The sequence below is a fragment of the Pyxicephalus adspersus genome, chromosome 4 (genome assembly GCF_032062135.1).
Source record: "Pyxicephalus adspersus chromosome 4, UCB_Pads_2.0, whole genome shotgun sequence".
Lineage (NCBI taxonomy): Eukaryota > Metazoa > Chordata > Amphibia > Anura > Pyxicephalidae > Pyxicephalus > Pyxicephalus adspersus.
The window spans coordinates 115,513,441-115,538,035 of NC_092861.1; the positions used below are offsets into that span (position 1 = coordinate 115,513,441).

General features: G+C 39.1%; 1 protein-coding gene across 1 annotated transcript in view; it reads right to left on the reverse strand.

The window, feature by feature from the left end:
- The window catches only part of SNX9 (sorting nexin 9), a 58,716-nt gene extending 42,548 nt beyond the window's left edge, over positions 1–16,168 (reverse strand). Inside the window, exon 1 of the mRNA XM_072409371.1 lies at positions 15,968–16,168. Coding sequence (XP_072265472.1) covers positions 15,968–15,979 — 12 coding nt within the window. The 5' untranslated portion in view covers positions 15,980–16,168. The remainder of the gene's footprint in view (positions 1–15,967) is intronic.
- Positions 16,169–24,595: the final 8,427 nt, after the last annotated feature.

The following is a 24,595-nucleotide window of genomic DNA, read 5'->3' on the forward strand; positions in this document are numbered from 1 at the left end:
TCTGTCTGTAAATATGCATCAAATTCTTAAAGAAAACCTGTATTATTCTTAACCTGTATTATTATTAAAGAAAATATTTGGTACATAAATATTTGAAAGAGCATATGACTCCAGGTAAATGAATGTCATGGACATTCGCCATTGTTGACACGAGGAAAACCTGTAGTCTTCTGACCTGAACACCCTGTAGCTTACAAAGTCTTCTGCTCCTTCTAAACTTCTAAACATAAAGTGAGCGGTGGAGTGAGGGGGTGTATAGAGCAGGGAGTGTCAAACTCTGGCCTGCGGGCCAAACCTGGCCCTCAAGGTCCTTTTTTTGTTTTTTGGCCCCCCAAGGAATTCGAAAAATGAACTACATCTGGCCCGCCCGCCCACGTTACCACCTCACATTATCATTTTCAATACATGCAATACATAGACATTTTTACTGTACATCCATCATGTGACACAATGCCTAAGACAATGATCACATGGTGCCTGACTACCAGGGGCATTGTGTTTGTTTCAATGCATTAAAGACCGCATAGTGTAATATTTAATGTCAGACAAACTTGTGATGTGAGAGGATGAACAACATACAGCCTGCATAGATAGATAGAAATTAGTCTTTTCAACCCTAAACTGTGTGTAGAGAATTTTTTTTATTAGTTATGTATGAAGTAGTAAACTTTCTCAATTTTTTCAATAAATTTCAAGTTTGGCCCCCAACTTGGTCTACGTTTTTAATTTTGTTCCTCTGTGTATTTGAGGTTAACACCCTTGGTATACAGCTTCCTTTTCAATGGATGACTATAAAGTCCCCTTCATTGCTGTACACAATGTATAATTTTTAGAACATTATAAAACGAAAGTGCATCAAAATTAAAGTAATTTTAGTTGAGACAGCATTGCCCATATAGGCTTATATTACAGGACACAACACAGACAGTACTATCAAAGCAAAAAAAAATCTTTAAATCCAGCCCTGCTCCTTGTAATTCGAAAGGACTTCTTTTATATTGATCCAATCTACAGGACAATTGGTCCAAATTCAACATCTACATTGTACAAAAACTCTGTAAAAAGAAACTTCCCTGAATTCTTATCTGGGATTATTTTTTCCAGGTTACTAATAGGGATTAGTCATCAATTTCAAGGTATAAAAAGTCTAACATAGGTTTAGAAATGTATTATTTCTAAATAAAGCCAAACCGGACAAAACGCAGAACTATACTCTTAACTTCAGGAAAGTCAGCAGGCTCCCTCACAGATGTGGCTTTTCAAAGCGTCTTCTTAGCTTTCAGATCTTCAGCCACCTCTATTCATTCACCAGGCTGGTACAATGTAACCCGAGTTCATTTACCTATCAATTCAGGTATCTGTCAGCATTATACGCTAAACTATAATGCCTACTGTGTGAAGACTTTGCAAGGAGAAATGCAGGAATTCTGTATTTCAGAAAAAATATATTTTATCCTCTGCAATGAACAAACTTCCTGTTTGCAAATGTTGCACATTCAACAAATTTCACTTTAAAGTAGGCAGGAAACATACCCAAATGGTTGGCCATTAAATCAGGTCTCCCACGCAGCTTTAACAGTATATTTAAACATATTTTAAGAAAACACCATATATTTTTTATATGTGGTCCCATTATTATTATTATTATTAAACAGGATTTATATAGCGCCAACATATTACGCAGCGCTGTACATTAAATAGGGATTGCGTCCCATGAACACAAACCCATCCACTTTTACTGTGGCTGCTGGGTAGAAGAAGTTTTGACCCATCGCTCAAACCAAAACATGAGTTTAGAAAAACTCCTCCAACAGGGACACTTGTATCAGTGACAATGATTTAGGAGTAGATGTTCACTTACTTTTTAATGATTTCTATAGTTTCCTATTGTGTCTCTGGGACAGGAAGTAAAAAGAAATCTCCCCAATGCAACCCAGTCAGGTAAACATTTGGTATGAGCTTCAACCGTTTTTTAAACAAGTTTAGAACAACCCACATCAAACCCAAATTTATTGTGAAACCTGAAACGGCAGTAGAGTTGCACAATAAATGTTTGTTTTTTGTAAACTTGCTTGCTTGCTTTTATCTTCATTTCACTGGACACTCTGCTCTTGCTTTACCTGGTGGTCTCTTCTAGAATGTTCCTATCCATCTTCCAACTTTCCTGGTTGACTGTGAAAGTTCTTAATTTATTAAACTTTGGCTGCATGCGCTCGTTAGATTTTTGTTGTACATACAGCACCGTTCTGCTCTATGGAGAGGGGAGGGGGAGAACAAGTGGGAAGCACCCCACTGCTCCCCCCCCCCGCACCATTCACTTTACCGGCGGATCCACAAACGTCATCGGATGTCAGATTCTCATCGGGTACTAGCCCTGAAAGGAGAATCATCTGATGTGTGTATGTAGCCTTTAGGTAATGATGTACACAGGTAAAAATAATGTTTTGTGTTTTTTAATTGTCAATGTAACATTAAAATGGAATTAAGTTGATTTGTGTGGGCAGAAATTACCATGACAGTGACATTTTCACAGGTTTGCAATCCTAATTCTAAATGACATTGCGCTTATTTTATCTGAGCATTTAATGCACAAGCTAAAAGCCTAAATGTCATCCCGGACAACCAACATATTTGTTTTTCCTGAAGATATCCTTTTTTGATTTTTTATTGTATTTGCCTAATTTCCTGTTATTTTTTTGTGAAATTTTACCAATCTCTGTACCATCAGATTCTGCCATCAGAGGATTCTTAAAAAAGCAACACTTCTGGGTATATCGACCTCCTGGATCCCCCCACCCCCAGTGTTCTGTGGTTTCTCCCATCAACCTCATGGTACTACTGGACACAGAAATGACACAGGGGGAAATGGGAAAAACTAATGAGCATGGGGGGGCAGGGGGTGGAATTTAATACTACCAGAAGTGTTGGCATGTTACCTGAATTGGCATATAACAGCAGTGTAAATTGTACCAGCCAAGTTTCCTGTTTGCAGCTAAACCAGCATTTTGATGCCTACTTTTCATCTTCACCACCATCTGGTTGGTGTTTCTGATCACTTTGCAAAGCCATGAAATCCCTGCAGAATGTTTGTTCGATGACTTCAATTGACCACACATGTCCAGTAAGCATTTCTCCTGAAAAAGTGCATCAAAACAAAGCAAAAAAAAAAAAAAAGCAGTATGTTAACTTCTGGAGCAAGCTGTGTGTTTATATATATATATATATATATATATGCAGATATATATATATATATATATATATACAGTGCTCAACCCAGAAATGTATTTAGGCTGGGTGAGAAGAAATTTTTGGCGGGTATTGTATTTTGACCAAACTGTTAAGTATCCACCCAAAAACAGCCGGGTGGTGCACCCGGCTAAAGGGGCTGGGGAGAACACTGTGTGTATATATATATATATATATATATATATATATATATATATATATATATATATATATATATATATATATATATATATATATATAGCTATAACTAATTGCTTAATCAAAGTTTAGATAAACCAAAGTTTGACAAGTTCTAAAATATTTGGAATGATCTTGATTAAAGATCTTAGAAAACGATTCACTAAAGTGAACCTGTACTGAAAAAAAATGCCAATTTACTATGTGTCAGGGAACATAAAGAAATGTGATTTGTGTCTAATCAATACTGTGCCAGTCAGTACCAATGTGTCTGGAATTTCCTCTGTCAAATAGCACCTAGTAGTGCATAGTACCTAGGCTCACCTCTGCCTTCAGCCTCATAGCTGTATGTTTGCAGTGTGACATTATCTTACATCAGACAAAGCTGTCTTTTACTAGCTATTCTCATGAGATTGAGGGACTGTTCAGACCCGAGGTAAATAAATTGAGCGTGTTACTGCTCCTGGGGAACTACTATGCACAGCTAGGCATCAAGGACAGTTTTCAGGCAATTTGCAGGCATTTGCAACTGCTTGTATAGGTGTTTTAGCAATTTTTAAAGCCTATTTAAACAAAAAACAAATAGGCACTAGGATTAAAAAAAAAACCCATACAGGTGGTTTCAAATGTATGTACAAGCCTTTAGACATTTTTAAAAAACACTATGCATTCAAGTCTATAGAGACCACAGAGGGCGCTGCATTGAGCATCCAGAACACTGCCTGTCAAATAAAGTATAATGAATAGATCATGATGAATCATTAGATCACCAGTCAATTAGAGAACCAGCATGGGCAAAGCCTTCCATCTACCACGATGGTCACCCCCAAATAATGGGGAAAAAAGAGAAAAGATCAGCTGCAGCTCATACACGTGACTGGCCCTTTTCATTCCAATTGACTTTATAGGCACAGCCCATAGTTCAGATCCTGTATAAATCTCAAAAATCTGAGATTTAGCCCTACCAAACAGCCAAAACATAACTACAACACCACTAAAAGGTAAAAGTATTTTCAAAGTAAAAAAAAAAAAAAATCTAAAAAAAAAAGTCAGTAGCTATGAACCCACAAATCAGGTTATGAAAATCAGCACTATGCAGCTAGTTAATATTATATTATTGCACAATGTCTGGGTCAGCCATTACCGCCAAAGCCAAAACTGCCTTGTAGTAAACATTTCCCTGGAAAAATCTACTGCTAGCAGCAGTGGGACAATAGACATACATCTTTTATCTGAACTGCAAGATTAAAAGCTGCATCAAAAATGAAAGGATATGATGACTACATACTAGAAGAGCTGTCATCTCTCTTAGTCATTTCCACGTTCTCAGCAGGTGTTCCCCTACCAGTCTATCCCCCACTGCAGTATTAAGTGTTTCCAAAAACAAGAAATCATGCTGGTACGTCATTAAATTCAGTATTTAACCTTTTTTTAAAAAAGTTGGATAAGGAAAAGTTTGGTTTAACCAGTGTACTGATACTAATGTTGATGGACTTTTATTTTAAAATGACCCATAGGTATTTGAACTTCATTTTGCTGGAACAAACACATACTAAGGGCTGCTTTGAGCAAATTTCTGAATAGCACAAAGACGCAGAGCTGCTTAAGTCAGCAGTATATTTGCTACGCTATGTTTATTTTTTTTGAAAAAACAAAAATCTACTTTAAAACAAGAAAAAACATCTACAGTGATTTAAAGTTCACGGCACAAAAACTTTACTCAACTAAGCAAAGGATATAAATCCGCTTTGTGTTCTACAAATGAGTTTTAATTATTTTATAAAAGTAGTAGCAATATTATGAGCAGGCTGCACACAAAGCTGTGTTAGGGGACACAGAAGGCCCACCTACTACAGGTTCTGTAAGGTCACCTGGGCAGGGCTGATAATACTTCTTGGGAGTTCATTGTAGCACAGGCACTTTGTTGTCAACTAACTACAGAGAATTAGGAGCTCACTAGATTTCGGACATGATCAACTTTTTTTCTTCACTTCTTAAGCAGATATAACAAAGCTTTTTATATATTCTTAGACTGTAAGCTCTTCTGGGCAGGGTCCTCTCATCCTCCTGAGGCATTGTTTGTATGTGTCTGTCATTTGTAACCCCTATTAAATGTACAGCGCTGCTAATAGGTTGGCGCTATATAAATACTGTTCAATACCAATAATAATATTAGCCAAAAAGATAAAAAAGAAAACAGTTTCTGTCACACTTTCTTGCTTTTTCTGACTTATTTCCTCTTTTTCCTTTTTTCTCACAGTCCTTAATAATAGATCTTACTGTAAAAGGTTACAGATGGGATTACTGTAACTTCTAAAGTGGCTCCACTGCCACCGTAAAGGGAAAAAAATCTCAAGTCAGTATCTTTACCTTGAATAGACATTGCTGCTTAAAATAAAACTTCAAAAGTAGAAATTTCAAAAGGGGTTAACAGGCAGAAGAGAAATCTTATGTATTCTGCTATAGGGATTCTTACCTGCCTATTCTCATCCACTTTACACTGAGCTGCGTATCCCAATATTGGCATATATGGCCAGGTGAATGAACACTGGGTCAATCAAGAGGGTTGAAAATCCTGAACCCTAAAGCTACATATACACATTAGATATTAATCACCATAGGTGAATGGTCATGTGTGTGATAAGTAAAAATCTGTACAGGAGTATGAATGGCTGATCAGAAATGACTGCTGTGCACTGGAGGAGAGCACGGTGGGGTGCTGCTTGCTCATCGTCCCCCTTCCCCCCTCCATAGAACAGAATGGCACAGTGTGTACAGCGCTCATTCATTCATCTGTCAACAGAAACAATCACAAAAAAATGTTTTCAGCGACAGTCAACCGACATCCACTAGATGTACGGAAGCATCCTTCTTCAGCCCGGTGTGGAGGAAGCGCAGGGCATCCCCATGTTCCTTGGTCTTCTTCTTCGTAGAAGTGGGGGGGAGGGGGACTGCTGACCTCAGCCTTTTTTTTCACCCATTAAAGAAAGAAGAAGCAGCCAGAAGCACCCTGGGATGTGTGATGTAGATATCCTGGAGAGGCTCAGCGCACCCATTCTGTCTTGATCGCAAAAGGGTGTTGCATTTACAAAAAAGAAAAAAAAAAAGGAAGGCAACACATAGCACAGGGGGGCACCAAGAATTTGACACACCCAGAAATGTGTCCCATTCTAAAGATTCCCCATCATCTACAATACAGTAGATTACATTTACTATATAGTTTCTGGTAGGGAGGAGCGATACCACACTATGCACGTAAGCCTTTAGATAACTCACTCTGCCTTTAGATAACACTAGAAAGTAAAGGCATCTTTTCAACTTTGACTGATCTTCCTCTTATTTCTATAGAGAACAGGAAAATGACAAAGAAATATTTTCCTGATGTATTCAGTAGACTGTGGTTTCCTGCAGTTGACTCTTCTTGGATACCAGACAGATTTCAGCGTGTTCTAATGTAATAAACAGGTCACACATGCATTTGCCAGCATCAGAAAGGGCAGTCAATGTGAAATTTACAGTTCCAACACAGCCCTCATTCAGAACTGCTACATATTTAATTAAGAACACCATAATGTTAGCTTTATGGATTGCCTGCTTTACTTAACCCAGAAATGCATCTATGAAATAAGTCCCTAAAGGCAGAAATCATTTTTTACCCAGATGATTCTGCAAAGCTTCAACTGCTTACGGAGTAAAGTCAGCTTAGGCTAGACGGTATGGGTGCCTGCAGGAAGCATTCGGAATTCTTTTTAAAATGGAGCCGTTTCAGGAAAATAGCATATAATATCAGGCAAATTATTAGCGTATTATAAAACAGAATTCATCAGGAGCAGCATTTGCTAAACCTCATAAACCTCTCCTATTTCTGTGCATTAGACTTACGTAAACTGATGAAAAACAGAGTAATGTTCCGCTGTAACAGAAAGAGGTAGGAGTGCTGATTGCAAAACAGGAATAGTAACCACATGAAACAAAACTAAACCTTATGAAGTTTAAAATGGAAAAAGGCACCTCCGACCACAAATGAGTGTGAGAGGATCACTAGATTCTAAAAAAAAAATTCTACTTTTTTTATATTGTGGTCTAATTGAAGAATTTATGTCTTCGAGCTCATCCTAGAAGATACAAAATATTAACTTTATGAGTACTAGTATATAAAATCCTAGAAATAAACAATAATTTCCATAATATAAATTATTAGGCAAATGGTTAAGTGCAATATCTTAACCCTAAGACCCTAAGGGGAGGGATGTAAACAATGCTGCAGGCCTCCGAGTGAGACCTAGGTGAGCATTGGGAGGAGGGTGGGCTAGGCCTACCTCAAGGGGTGGGAGCAAGAATGTAAAGAAACTTTGTGGGAAAGTTTTATTAACCTTTAATTATTAATCTCAGTGCAGAGGTTGGGTCTGTATGTGGCAATTACAATGTGCAGTTATACATTCTTGGTACTCCTCCAAATGAAGCAACACTCAGGCAAATATTTTGTTGCTACACTGTTTAAAGCAACTTTACAGCTAAATGAAAAACAGATTACCCTGCCAGCCATGAAACACTGCCGTGTCCATAGCCTAAGACTAGGTACACATGTTCAATATTTGTCGCTGGAAAGTAACTCTCACAATCCTTTCCAATGACAAAAGACTGCACGTTGCATTAACGAGTCGTTCTGCTCTATGGAGAGGGGAGAATGACAGAGAGGCACCCCGCTGCGTTCTCTCCCCTTCACTTTCATTACGATCGTTCATGGATCCGCAAGGAAGGATAAATTAACGAGGAACGATGCCAGATTCTCGCCTGATATCAGGCCTGAGGCGATTATCGGATGAGAATCATCTGACATATGTATGTAACCTTAACCCTAGTTTCAAATGCTCCCATTCAAGTGGATGAGAGGAGTTGGAAAATGTTGCATGCAATTGCAGCAGATCACAAGTGACATGGCATCTTGGCCATGTGGTTACTTTTGGGGGAACCACACTATGGCCACAACCACATGCAAATGTGTTACCTGCAGTGTGGTTTGCCATTCCTGCCACTGCACCATACATAGTAGGAACAAGGCCTTAGTCCTGGGGAGACTAAGGACTGGTGGGAAGAACAACAGCACTTTACAGCCAAAATTTGCAGACGTATGTCCGATGAATGGAATTCACTGTGGATCTCAAAGAGGCTGAAGATTAACAGCAAAGACAGTGACAAAAGTAAATATACCGTGTTGGATTTTCAAAGGAGTAAAGCATGTTTACTTGGCAAAGATATTTTAACATACCTTTCTTAATAAAGCATGTGATCGGGTGTTCTTTGCAAAGTGAAATAAGCGAAAAGTTCCTTTGCAAAGTAATAAAAACCTGACATAAGCTTTAACCTTCACTGCTCTATCCACAACTAAAGCAAAGCATGTGTGTGGGGTTGGGCTTTAATGTGTCTAGTTATAATTACATAGAGGCCTGGGTTACCGGGTGCCATGCTCAATCATTTGAATTAATGGGAGTGTTCACAAAGGCAGATTTGATTTTGAAAGCTACATTTGGCACTGTGTTTTCAGAAGCTTTTTACAACCATCAGACTAACAACCTGTTGAGCAGTGGTCGCCAACCTTTTCGGACCGGCGGACCACTAAATTTGCCGGTTTCAGAATGCGCATGAGCGGGGAGCTGGGTGTCACTCAAAGGAAAAGAAACTTCCCCTTTAGTGACATCATGATGCCAGAACCTGCCCACTATCCCATCGCAGATCTAAGCCTGCGATGGGAGAGTGGGTGGGTTGTGTCCAGAGTCACAAGTCGCCCACTTTCCTGAGCCTGGGATCTACACAGGGCACATGGTCTGCGGCTCTGGCCGGTGTGTCCCCCCAGCGGGGTCCTTCTCCTGGCAAGAGCCGCAGAACACCAAAGTTTTCTTGCGGACCACCGGTTGGCGACTGCTGCTCTGAAGAATCTAAACCTAAGAACAGTAACATTAAACAGCCCAGTCAGTCAGATGTGGTGGCTTCATTTGCTTTTTGTTTTTTTTACAGGAGAAATTAAATAAATCTGGTCAGAAATGCATTAAACAAAAAGCATAAAAAATGTATATACCCCATGTAATGAAGATGAACAATGGCAGACATGACAACCATGATTCCCTCCATAGATACAGTGCACATGTGTAGATGCAGCCACCCAGGGACACGAGACAAGCTTTTTAAATGTCAGATTTCTCCCACTGGAAACAATTTTTTGTGATCTTTTTCAGTGACTATGGAACAAATGAGCATTGTACACACCATATTGTTCAGTTTTATAGAGAGCGGAAGGATGAGCAGGCGGCATCTGCTGCTCCCTCCTCCATAAGAAATTAAATTGGTCATTCCCGGTCAGCCTGCACTCAGGTTAGATACCAGGTTTACATAGCTTGATGGGCAACATTGTCAACCCAAAAAAAAAAAAAAAGAAGAAAAAGGAAAGTAATGCTGCCACTAAATATTATAATAATAAAAAAGAACTATATTAAAGAAACAAAATAAAAATAATAAGTAACATTTTTATGCTTTTTTTTTAGGATTAACTGTTCAAAAAATATACCCTTTTTGTTACCCATGATTTGGAATATTATTAATAATTCATAATCTTGTATTTATAAAGTGCTGACATATTACGCATTGCTTTACAAAGTCCAAAGTCATGTTACCAACATATATATATATGGACAATTTGTGAAAGGGAGCAAATTCACCTACCAGCATGCTTTTTGGGATGTGGGTTGTAAACCAAAGTCTTCAGGGAAACCCATGCAAACACAAGAAGAACATACAAACCCTATACAGATTGTGTCTGGGCCAAAATCTGACCCTGTGACCCTAGAAGGCAGTAAACTCATTATTTATAGGTCATACAAGGCAGCCTATAGAGTAGATAATCTCAAAGTACTGCAGTCAGACAAAAGTTTAAGTTCATACTCAATATGTACTAAGATCTCATTGTCTCCAGAGTCTATGACAAACATGGCGTTCCAGTTCCAGCAGAACACAAAAAATCGTGTGTGTTTCTGAGAAAAGGTTTCAAAGCCTGTATAATAAGTGTGCTGGTCTGGCAGAACATTTTACAATGTTTTCCCATTTATTGTGAATGACTGTATTTGTTTCTCTGTAAACAAATGTACTACACATTCATTAAAACTGGCAATCCTTGATTTAAAATTTCCGTTCAGTAAAAACAACTCTCCAATTATATAATCAAACTTCCTTAACATTTGATGATGAGACTGAAAACTCATTAGTTATAAATACCTAATAAATGGGAATATATTGTACTTCCAGTGGGTATATTTAGAGCAGTACAATTGTCACACAAAACTGTTTTATTATAGTTTAAGGTGACACCCCTCGCCTTCTGTCTATCAACTGAATGGGAAACTTGATCTCACAAGATTTGTGTATCTCCACCAAATAAATGGAGGATTGTGGATATGGTGAGTATATACATCATCCCTGTGCCTTGCTTTACTTACTGTATACCAGGAATAAGTCAGGCTATAAACTTCATGTCATATGTTCATTGCCCATTCAGATTTTTCATAGTGGAACTTTACTGCCACTTTAATGTTTAACTAAACATAGTACAATAGTACTTGGGGATTCAGCATATAGGAAATACCAGTTTAATGGGTTACCTTAAAACTATACTTACAATTTTGCCTTTAGTTATACTTTAAACTACTTCAAATTGCAGTGAATTACCTGGCTGAACATCAATAACCACCATAGTATAAAGCAATAATGCTAAAATCCCCACGATGCCCCTAAAAGCCAAGGACCACAACACCTTAGCCATGGCTAGCAATGTTTACTCTGTACATGGCAATACAAAGGTATGTGATACTCAAAATATGATGATCTGGCTGTGCTGCTGTGTTCTATTGATTTCTGAGAAGTGTGAATTTGATCTAATGAATATGTGTACATGTACAACACAGCTGTGTTCAGGTACACCAATGGGTAAAATAATAATGAAGAAAATAATTCACGTCACGTATACCAGATGTCCTACAGTGGCTCACAGACTATGAATGGTACGGACAATATAATTCATACTTCGGTAAATCAGTAAAAATTGCTGGTGATTTATAGTCATTGGGACCACGTTACTAAAACTCCCTCATATCCACGTAGTATTGACTGGATTTACGCCTATCTGTACATCATGAGACACACAAAAACCCCATATTATCACACGTGTTACTACAACGCCGCACTACAGCACCCTGTGAATGGTCCTCATATGAACAGTGTGAACAAACTGACCACAAATACACTGCATATTCACCTAAAGCAAAGCACGTCCTTGTGTTGACGCTCATTAAGGGTCAATTTAAGGTATTGGGCTGCCAAAACACAACATGTATCAACACCTAACACACACATAAAGCCATTATTATTATTATTACTACACAGTATTTATATAGCGCCATCATATTGCGCAGCGCTGTACAAAGTCCATAGTCATGTGACTAGCTGCCCCTCAAAGGAGCTTACAATCTAATGTCCCTACCATAGTCATATGTCTTTAATACAGTCTAAGGTCAATTTTTGGGTAGAAGCCAATTAACCTAACTGTATGTTTTAGGAACACAATATACCGTATTTTTCGGACCATAAGACGCACTTTTTTTCCTCCTAAAGTGGGGCGAAAATCAGGGTGCGTCTTATGGTCCGAATGCAGAGGTACAGGGGCATATTTTTTTACTTACCTGTGTCCCCGCCGGTCCCCGGCTGCGCCGATCTCTGCCTGTTCTGTGATCCAGCGTGTGGCACTTGTGCCCGCCCACGAAGGCGGCGCCGATTGATTTGATGAATGCCGATCGGCGCCGCCTTCGTGGGCGGGCACAAGTGCCGCACGCTGGATCTCAGGGGAACACAGGAGGAAAACAGACAGAGGCTGACAGCAGCCAGTGTCTGTGTTCCTCGTCTGTGTTCCCCTGTGTTCCAGCGTGCGGCACTTGTGCCCGCCCACGAAGGCGCCGCCGATTGATTTGATGAATGCCGATCGGCGCCGCCTTCGTGGGCGGGCACAAGTGCCGCACGCTGGATCTCAGGGGAAATCAAATCAATTTTTTTTTTTCTTGTTTTCCCTTGTGCGGAAAACCTGGTTCGTCTTATAGTCCGGAGCGTCTTATGGTCCGAAAAATACGGTAGTTCACAAACAGTCCACTCTATCGATTTCTAAAAAAGCTAATAAAAACATTCACTTCAGTGTTTAATATTTCCCACCTTGACATATTGTACTTTAAATTGTATTTACTGTATCTAAAGCCCATACCTACACTGTTATATATTACAGTAACCCTTATACTATGTTGGTTTTTATTGTTTTCTGTGGCCCAGCGCCTCAGCCAGCATTATCAAGAGGTCACAGAATTCAGAAAGCTAAAAGGTCATTTTTTTAATTATTTTTAATTTCTTGCCATGTTTTATCTGCACTTTTGATTATAGGTATAATACAACTGCTGAAAAGTTTTTTAATGTTGTACTTCTTAAACAGACCCTGCCATCCTGCCCTTGAATGACAAAATGTCTCTGGCAATGCCAACCCCTCATCTTTATACTCCATTTCTGAGTTCTGTCACCACTCTTTCCTCTATCACAGCCATTATTCAATGATGCCAGTGACCGGGGAGACTGGAAACATTCCTCAGTAGGTGCTGAGGTAGGGCTCAGGCCTAGTCACTGGTCAAAGCACTGCCACCTCTGAGGTGATTAGGTGCCCCCTATACCCCAAGGAGCTGGGCAGTGTCCCTGAGTGCAGGCAAGAGGGGTATAAAGAGGTCACAGTCCTGCTGCCTGTACTAAGGTTAAGTCAGACTACACACAGGTTTTCTAGCCACCATTTTATATTCTTATTTGTTCACAAGTCTTAAATCTGAATATTGTAAATATCTGATTATTATTATTGTCTGGCCTGCTTGCTAGTAACTTTGTATGAATGACCCCCAGTGTGCCTGTGGGAAGTTGCATTATCTAAGACTGGGTGACCAAAATGGACGCCAGCGCCAAACCCAGGGAAAGGCCAGGCTTACAGAGTTGAGGTAGGAAAACTTTAAATAAACCTTTACTAGGGGAAATATGGTCATTGCTTGCTGAAGGTCTGGTTGTCGGATTTACACAGAACAGAAAGTCAGGAAGAAGTCAAATGTCTGAGCTGTATACCTATTCTTTCTTCAGGTGTCACAGACAGGTAAAATATCCTCAGTGCAATCACAAACAAAAAGGAAAAACCTGACAGAAATGTTAAAGCGTACCTAAACTCAGAATTTTCAATTGACATAAAAGTGTAGACAACTCTTTTGTGTAAGGTAAAAATTCTGTCTTTTTTTTAAATGCCACACCCTAGGTGATCGAGAATGAATGGGAGCGCAGAGCCTCCCGGGATACCTATGGCTCGCATCCTGGAGGCTCTCGGGTGCTCCTTCTGCACATGCCTGAACACCTCGGACATATGAAGAAGGAGCCCTTCTGTCATGCCCGAGCCCATGCGCGGTGGGATCGGCAAGTTTTTTTCCCAAACTATGTCACCCAATCTCCCACCTGCTTCGGGTGACGTAGGAGGAAGAACCCCGAAGAAGAGGAGAAGATGGCGGCACCTAGGGTGCCAGCCTGAAGACGACATGGGACCCGATGGATGAAACCTCCGGACCAATTGGACTGCTCTACAGGATTGAAGATAAGTGTATTTTTGTTTTGGGCACTTTTGAGTTTATTTCCACTTTATGCCTTGCTCAATCACAAACAATCAAACAAAACTAAAAACCATTTACTACTAAAAAGTTACAATCCTAACAAATCATGATAAAATGTACCTTACGTTATTTCTAAAAAGGGTAAACTGCTTGTCAGAAAAAGTGGCGTTTACGTTTCCAAATAATGACACTTTTATTCTACACATTCAGCGATGAGCCGATTGCCACCTTTCAGCTTCATCGTTACTTTTATATTCATCGTTATTTCTCCATATTTTTAAAACGCCAATCAGCCAAAAAAAAGGGAACATTTATCCCATTCAACTGTATGCAGCGTCTGATCATTACGGCAGCGCTAGGCTCCACTTTTAGAACAATAATTGCAAAAAAACTGATCCCTCTTATTATTATAGATAAAGTGCTATCATCCTCTGTGGCGATGTACAAAATAATAAACATGGCTGCACAGAGGTAATGAATCACACACGTCACGGGGAGGACTACAAATATGGTATAGCAATACATACAACAAATAATGAGTAAAACCTGACCATGCGAGCTTACAATCTAAAGATGTACAGTGTTATAAAAGTGGAAATTCAATTATAACAAAATTGGAGCACTGAAAAATATTCCAGCTTTTCTTCTATTAAAGTGTAGAAGGGCGAGCTCCTCTGCTGTCAGGAGGAGAGCTCAAATCAAAAAAGGAACTTCCCTCTTCCTGTGCAGAGATTTCCTTTCACTTCCTGTTTGGCTTCTAGGACAGGAAATAAAAGGAAATTCCTTCACCAAGCCAATATTAACCATTTACTACTCTATAAAAAAAAAATGTTTTTGGCTATGAATTGAGAGATCTGGTGACGTCGGGGGAACCTGGAAGAATGAAGATGGTGGCACTGGAGGAACCTCAGAAAGAAGCCAAGACAGCGTGGGACTCTCTGGGCTCAGTTTGTGAATGGATTGAGGACAAAAGTTCCACTTTAAGTGCTCAGACCTGGCATTTAATACATCATTCATACTTTCATAAACTTTTATTTTTGTTTTGAATAAACTTTTTTTATTCAGACCCTTAAGTATTTATTGCTGTCTGTGTCCCCATTGGTGGGATTCACCACCCTATATGTACCTTGTCACCGAGATAGGAAGTGAGGTTAAACCCAAATGATTAGATGTCCTCAGAACAAAAGGTAAGGGGAAATCACCCAATGGGGACACATCTAAGAAGGGAATTCCTCCAACTTTATAAGGTTACCTCTAACTTCCTGTTAAGTGTCTGGAACAGGAAATGAAAGGGAATCTCCATACTGATCCACCTGTCAGGGGGTTTAACCCTTCACTATCCTAAAACTTTTTAGGAATTTGATATATAAAGAAGCCCCATGTTAGGCTGATCGTTCAGATCTGACCCAATACACAGACAGAAGTCAGCAGACTCCTAATAATGCGGTGCCAGTGACAGTGGCGGAGTATCACAGGGTGATCTTTGCACCCAGACCCACCCAACGGCTGTGCGATCTGACAATCGGGTGACACCGGGGCCTGTCAGCTGATCATAGACTCGGGTGTGTATGAATCGGGTGTGAATGCCGGCCCTCCATGCAGTTCCCAATTTAGATCCCTGTGGAAGTGTCATTCAATCCCATCCGCCCACCTGATTCCCCGGCAGCCATCTGCCCCCCAGCCGCCTGCAAGCACCCCCACAGCAATGTTTGCCCCGCGGACTCTGCCTGTGTAAACTATGGCTGGGGCTTTTCTATACTTTATAGTCCCACTACCCACCGGCTGCGATCACATCCCCGTACAGTGTGTCTGCTCCTGTGGGAGCCGCTTACCTTTGCTGCCATGCTGTGACCCGTCTGATGACTTGTAGCCCCAGACACACGGGGAAGCCCGCACAACGCAGCCTCTTCCTGTCCCAGCCTCTCGGTGCACGGCCCTGCTGGGGCGCCCTCTATCGGCAGCCTGGCGGCACTGTCACAACACTCAGCAGCAACTTGGCTCTTGTGGCCCTCAGGAGGCCAGGATGTCACTGCACTCACATAGAATCAGATATTTCATTGGATACATCAACCTTAATGGCAGACGTGTAAAGAAAAAGTTATGACTGGCAGGATCACATATCAGTTTCTTGTTACCAAGTGTAAATCATGGGGATGTCAGGGGGGTTCATCAGCCTGCTCAGCATGGTGGCATGGAATCAGTTCATGGGGAGATATTGGATCCACTGAGAACTCAATTATTACATGATTGTGACATAATCAGAATATTGCACAGATCTTAGATCTGCAAGCCGTATAGGCTTCATCGGGGGCAACACTCGTCCATTAATGTAGGATACACCACAATCACATAAAATCAAGGAACCGCACAATTGTACAATCCAACGTCGCCAAAATAAACCCACAAACAAGCAATTCACAATGACAAATATTTTCCACACATCCAGATTTTGTTGACTAACAACAGGCAAAGAGTAAAGCTACTCATCAGCGATCATTGGACGTTACACAGACATATCAATGAACAAACAGTTGTGGGTTTTATGAGACAAAAGACCTGATTTATTAAAGTTCTCCAAGGATGGAGAAGATACACTTTTATCAGTGAACCTGGGTGATCCAGCAAACCTGGAATGGATTTCTTAAAAGTCATTTGCTATTTGTTAGCAAATGTTTTCAATCCTGGACTAGATCCATTCCAGGTTTGCTGGATCATCCAGCTTCACTGATAAAAGTGCAGTCTTGGAGAGCTTTAATAAATCTGAATCAAATTAGATTCACTGCCTAAAAGTAGAATTTGGTGCATTTCTAATGGTAATTTAGCTAAATTATGTAAATGAGGGAATTAATGCAATAATTGAGCCAATACATATTTTTTCACTGTGTTAGGACACATCTCAATGCAGGTTATGCCATGTCTTAACATGCATTAGGTCAGACTGTTGCTTGGAATGGGGTTCCTAACTAACCAAATCCCACCAAAAAAAGGTGTATGCATTATTGTGTTTAATTTTAGAGCGCCTTTCTTAGCATTTTTAACATGGGGGACCCATTAAAGAACTTTCAAGTCTTGGGGAACCCCTGCTATGTTACCTATATCTACAGCTCACAGTACATTAGTGTGGTGGTCAGTAGGATGAATGCCCCTTACATTGCTGACTAGTGGTAAAAAAGTCATCCCTACAGATAGCCAAAATGATCATTGGTGTAGCTTAAACTGACCAGAGAGAAAAAACTGCTCATTGCCCAAGGAACCCCTAGCAAAACTGGAGGAACCCTGGTTGAGAAAAACTTCTTTAGAATGAATGGCACCATATGGGTGCAATGATCATTACCATGTGCAGCCCTAGCACAATAGCATGAATGGGCCTTTCCATTAATATGCTTTAAGCCTTCCTTTAAGGTGAAATCAATTGAAGGCTACTTATCAACTGTGCCTTAACATTGAGACCCCAGATCAGCTCCCATTACCATTCATGCCCCAGAACATCCTTTATCATTCAGATTCCAGATCAGCACCCATTAAATTTACCATCTTCAAACCCCAACTCACCTTCTATTCTTTCTTTACAACACCTTCAGAAGATCTCAGACCAGAGTGAACATACTAAACACATTTTTAAGAGGCCCTCCCTTTGTATTGAGCAAGAAATTCAGCACCAGGACACAGGAGAGGTCCATGGGACCCAAAGATTCGGCTAGAGGTCCTGGCCAGTCTCACAGAAAAAGGGGCTCTTGGAAAGAATGCTAGAGTTTCAAGCTGGCCAGTAAAAAGGAACTTTTTGCCATTATTAATATTATTATTAACAATAATAATAATAAGAGATTACGTTTTTTTCTTTGAAAAGGTGGCATCATGTACCCTGGCTGGTCAAGCCAAGGAGCTAGGTCTCTCCAAAGCTTAAAGCAAGTGGCATCCTAGCAATTCTAATGCATTCTAGGATTCAAGGGCAAGTTGCTTCCAGAGCCTGGATTGCCCATCTGATATCCTTAAGCCTTGCCCGGAAGAGTTTGCATGTAAAGGAGTAATGTGTACAGCATATTTTTATAAGCTTTCTGCAAGCTCCAATAAGTTTTGATAAAGCCTTTAAAGCAAAAACTGACCATCATGTTAAACAATCTTCCTGTGGGGTTTAGTAAGCGTTCAACAGGTTTCAGGTAATGCTGAAGCTTACTATAAACCACTGAAGCTGACTAGCAGCTTGCTTCAAATGACAGTCATCAATCCTTTTAGGATAAATGTTGTTTCCTGTTTTTTGGTCAGCTGGAGAAGAAGTGGATACGGAGTGTAAATGGATCACTTTTGTTTCTTGAATAAGTCAGAGCTTTTGTACTTCCTTCCTTTGCATTAATAGTGCACCAGCCTTATGATATCTATCTATTAATAACATTGGCAAAAAGGCATATTTTCATCAGCCAGCTGGCAACCTTGCCCAGCAGGGATTTTCTGTAGCCTGCAACCACACAGACAACATGTTCAAAGAACCAAGACTTCATAGCTCAAATTTATAAAGAGTTGCATATTGGGCCAGTCTTATTAGCCAGGGGCAGACAAGAGCAGGCTATCTGGGACATTTATTCTGAGTATTTACTCAGAGTCCCAAGTTTATCAACTTATCACTCTGCATGCAGCACTGGATGAAGAGATATCACACTACAGTGTCTGTAAATATCTAGACTGTCATTTATCAGAGAGCAAGGAACATGTGAAGCTTCTCTCCTAAATAAATGTCCACTGAAATAAACAAATTAAAGCAGAATACCAGCATAAAAATAAATATCCCCCAAAAGATAAAATTACACAACCAGCTCTGCTGCAATATCGGCCTTGCTTTTAATCCAACTGTTTCACTTGCTGCATTTTTTTTCTGCCATTTCATGTTCTCAGCTAGATCAACATTATATAACCCACTTCCTCAGATCCCAGATTGTTATAGAACAGCTCCAGCCTGTAAATGGACAGGGAAATGAACAGCAGACTAATGAGCTCATCTCTAGAGCCTCATATCATAATGTGTCTTGTCTGTTTGAACTTACAGGATACTTACCCTGCTTCTTCTTCTCACACTCCAGCACTGCTGTATAGGGACTGCAGCATGGCGATGCCATGTCAAATACAAGTACACATTTACATGATATATTTTGTGTCTTGCTTAAATACTAAAAGTTAAAGTATAACTAAGTTTAAAGCAAAACTTTTTTTTAGACTTGGATAAAGTAGTGGATGCTTGCTTTCTGTGTTCATTCTAGGAAGATCTGTCTTCGAATGAAAGTGAGGGTATATATACAGTTTTGTGTTTCCACCAGTACAGGAATGTGTGGGAAATCTTCACATCAGAAAGATATCTTCTTACTTTGTGTTACACTTAGACAAGAACAGGAAGTTATGGAAAATCTCCCTAATGCAACAGAAAGCAAACCATGTAATTAAACCACCAGCTGCAGGGGGAGTTTACCATGCTGTGCTGTCACCACCTTCTCTGAGACTTCTTCAGGGTCTGGTGTCTTTCCTTTCCAGTCATATGGCAGTCACTGATAAGACATGATCACTAAAATTACAACTGAGGCTTAATTTTCAATATCATTTAGATATCAGGGGTGTATAATTTTCAGGTCTTCAGAGAGCCACTGTTATAATTATTATATCCACAGCACACAGAACATTAGTGTGGTGGTCAGTAGAAAGAATGCTCCCTACATTGATAGCCAGTGGAAAGAATGTCACCCTTACAGATAGCCAAAAGGACCATTGGTGTCAGTTAAAATGGCCTGAAAGTCACTAATTGATTATTCCTCAAGGAACCCCCAGCCCGAGTCTCTCCTATCCAATCAGTAAAGTAAGAAGACACCAGACCAGGAAGAAGATGAACTAGGGATCTTTGAACCTGGCATCAATAAAGGAGAACTCATTAGAGGATCTAGATAGGAAGAAGCTACCCAGTTGTGGTTTTCATTTCCTTTAAAGACCAATTTAGCAAAACCTTTTTTCGATCAAACTTTTTTTTTGTTTTTTAAAAAAATGTTTGAAAACAATTTTATTAGCCATATTTATCACTGTTCACGATTGCCAATACCTGACCAGGCTTCGCTCGTTCTCTCTTTATTTCCTCCTCTCCCTATTACTTATTCTTCTCTATACTCTGTATATCCAGCCTTCATACCATTTGTTACATTAGAAGTCACAGACTAGGAAATAACAAGGTTTGTTTCAGAATATTAAACCAAATTTACTGTTAATGTGATTTTATTTACAGATCTTAACCCTATCTGGAATTATTAATAATATTAATATTAAACAGGATTTATTTTGCGCCAACATATTACGCAGCGCTGTACATTAAATAGGGGTTGCAAATGACAGGTGAATACAGACAGTGATACAGGAGGAGAGGACCCTGCCCTGAAGAGCTTACAATCTAGTAGGTGGGGGAATGTTTACACAATAGCATAGGAGATATGTAGTGGTGGGAAGTAGTAATGGTTTCAAAAGCCAGAAGAAGATGGGTAGGCAAGTTTGAACAAATGAGTTTTGAGTGCTCTTTTAAATGAGCAGAAAGTAGGAGCACTGAATAGGACGAGGAAGACCATTCCAGAGAGTTGGGGCAGCTCTAGAGAAGTCTTGTATCCCTGTGTGTGATGAGGTTATGAGTGAGGAAGTCATTAGTAGGTCATTGGAGGAGCGGAGAGAGCGGCTGGGGGAGTACTTTTCTCTGCCAAAGTGTTTTGCTATGGTGTTTCTTTCTTTTAGTGCTTGTATATAATTTCTTAAATCTTCAGAAATTTTAAAGTTTAATAGACTAATATTCTGTAAATAATAATAATACTTATTTATAGCCTATTGGGTCTCCATGAGTGAATGCATGTATCAGGATACTACCAAAATATTTCAACATGCCAATACATGTATTGACTCACACGAGGTGACAACATGAAAGCAAGCATTAGGTGCAAAAAGGCTCATTGATCTCTCTATGAGAATCAATGAGTGAATATTTGAATAAATCAATTAACCTCTCTAAGTGACTAATGTCCTATGACTACATAGACTTTGTGGGCCTGATTTATTACGAGCTTGTAAAGCTCTCCAAGCCTGGAGAGGATACACTTTCATCAGTTAAGCTGGGCGATACAGCAAACCTGGAATGGTTTTCCTAAAAGTCATTTGCTATTTGTTAGCAAATATTTTCAATCCATAACCAGATCCCTTCCAGGTTTGCTGGATCACCTAGCTTCATTGATGAAAGTGTATCCCCTTGAAGCTTGGAGAGCTTTCATAAATTAGGCCCATTGTCCGTAACAATACAAGAAATGTTAGTCATTTGAATTCTCCTTTAAAAAAAAGGAAACCTAGATGTGTAGGTATTGCAAACATCAGCATACAACAAATCTAAGTATAAAAGATAATGACACTTTCAGTAAAAGTTTCAGTACACTTGAATTCTGACATTGTTTTTTATGTTTCCTTCACTGGAAAACTAATGAAGTCGAAAGATATATAAACTTTCAGAAGCAGTATGACATTTTACACTCGGTCTTATTGACTGGAACAGTTATGTGGGCTGAATGTTTCAGTTCTGTTTTTTCTTGTTTTTACTTTTTTTTAAATAACACATATTATAATACGTAAGGGAAAAAGATAATTATTTTTGGTCAATGTATTTTATTCTATGTTAACAACATGCTTATGTTTTTACCTATTTGTATAACTTTTTTAGCATTTTTTCAGGGTTAGTACATGACATTGTATTTGCAAATGCATGCTGGGCTTTCTAACAACAAAACTTAGCACCAACCTTCTTGCTTTTGGGAAGTATAATTTATTCCAGCAAGATAGTGCTACGTCCACTAAAAGAGGAAGAGAAGGTGTGTTTTTCTTGTTCATTTCTGTGTTTAGCTAAAAAGTTACTATTTTAGATTTACATAGATTTATGAACATATTAAAGCAAGTAACAGACTATAGGTCATTCATGAATAAAAATATTATTTTTATTAAGAGTCAAATCAAAAGCTTTTATTTACATGAAATATAAAACCCTGAGAATGTCTTTGGATTTATAGCAATTAAACTAATGAAAATAATTGAAACTTAACCAAACATTGTAACATGTATCTGCCTATTTAACCTTTTGGAAAATGCCAATATAGTGGGTAACCTAGTTTCAATATTATGGGCTGGTTCTCTGCTTCTGTTTGACTGTAACAAACTATTTGTGGCCCCCATGAGAGGGAACTGCATGTTGATAAAAGACGTATACTGAATGGAATAAATAACTCATCTCCTAGGAGCATATTTTTCAATGCAGACCAGATGGCAGAGCCAGGAGGCTGTAACTAGTATGAGAGCTTCAGATATTTTCCCATCATTTTTTAGAGGCTACTGGGACAAGTACAATCTAAAATTTTACAGAATGTGCAACTATACTTTAATCTTGATGCCAAAATGTTCTCCTAACATTTCAAACGTATAAATGTAGCATGCCTTTTTTTTTGCAAAATACAAGCTACGGCTCTGGAATGGCCAATCAGTATCTACGGAACATTGCTAAAGTAAAATAGACATTGCTTAAGTTCTTGAAATGTGCAATATTAGCCGACTTGATAGGAATATGTTTATTTGCCAAACAAAATTGAAACTTCCATTGAAGAACAATAAGAAGACAGAAAAAGAAGACAGTATTGGTAGTCCCCGAGTTAAGGACATCCAACATACGGACGACTCCTAGATACGAACAGGGGTTCCCTGCTCGCTCGTGTGCGGAACAGAGGCTTGAAAGAGGGAGGGGGGCGCTTTGCATGACATGCAGAAGAAATCTTTTGCTAAACACAACTGAGGATGTGGGTGAGCTGAGCTCTTTCTGCAACCTCTTCCTAATTCTTTAATGACCACAACAAACTCTGCAGTTGTTTCTTTTTGCATATCAGAGCACAGCTTGTTCTAGATGTTAATAAATATCTAGGCTCCAAAATTTTTTTTTTTGCTTTGTTTGCTTTGTTTGTAATTAGCTCACAGTGTGGATTTTATACAATAACTGACACCATGCTGCATAACAATATGTTGAGGCAAACATCTGTCCTAATTCCTAATGTATGCAAAATACGTCTTGCAAAGGAAAAAAAGTATATACTCAAAAGAGTACAAAAATGAATTAAAGTATGTGGTATTAAAATGCAAGTGATCATTCCTGTGAGTTCAACAAGAAAAATAAGATAAACTATAAAACTGTGCTTTAACTAAGATATATAACCAAGATAAACAAAATAAATATAAAATGACTTGTCTTGGTACTGTTAGATAACACTTTTGCCTGAGACATGCAACCAATAACATTCTGGTTCTGGAGACAGATTAGCAGGTTTAAGGTGAAATTCTAAACCTCAGACAATGGTCTCTTAAAAAGGAGAGAATACTCTGATAAACAATGCACAAACCAGACAATTTAAAAGACAAATCAAAAGAAAATGGAATTGCCAATGAAAAAGGAGTAAACATTTTTAGGTATAACTGTAAAGATTTACTAAGAGAAGTCTTATTAGAGTGACCCTATTAAGACTGAGACATCTACATATATAGGCTGCATAATACAAAGCAATTAAAATTGAGAGCCTGGTTTACTGACCATGGAGAGCTTCAGCTTTCTCTAGTTACTTGGAAAGCGTAGCTTTTCCAGTACATGTAACTATTTTCTTTTTGGCAAAAAAATGTTGTCTTAATCTGTTTTCACCTAGATATTTTTGAAAGACGTTTTAATATGTGCAATATTTGCCCATGACACTTAAGCTCTGTTCTGTAGTATAAATGTATTGTGACTTGTGGCAATAATGTCCTTACCACCCCCTATATATGGGGAAAATTGGAGTAGGGAAGGCACAATATTTACATAAAAATTTAATTAAACCATATCAATTATTAAAATCACACTTTTACTTTCATTATAAAACATTAAAAGACATAAAGGACAAAGGTGGTTTCAACTACTATCTAAGTCTTCTTTATCAGGAAACCAATAATCTATAAATCACATATATAATAATTTATGTATATACACATAATACACAAATATGCAAAAATACAAAATTTAAGGACATTCAACTTTTGTTTACTCACATAAAACCACCAATGTTTATCAAGGATAAAAAAGTCCCCTAAAAAATATCAAGGATCCAATCAGTCATAAAAACAGTATTGTTAGGAGGCGCTCTTTGGCCCTACAATCCCAGACGGCTGCACTCGCAGTAGCAAAGGGCTTTGAGGATTAGTGCTCTGAGGATTGCAGTATCCTTGTTTCCCTTGAGCTGTGGTTTTCCTCTCGGCATCCCCTGCACTGAGGCTGCACAGCTTAGTGGAATTGGAGCTGTGTTGCAGCTGATTAGCAGAGTGTTTCCTGGGGTATCTCATGCTGTCATTGGCTACTGGGGCTTTATAGCCTCTCCGCTTCAAGTCTCTGCTGCCTGTTAAGCTGC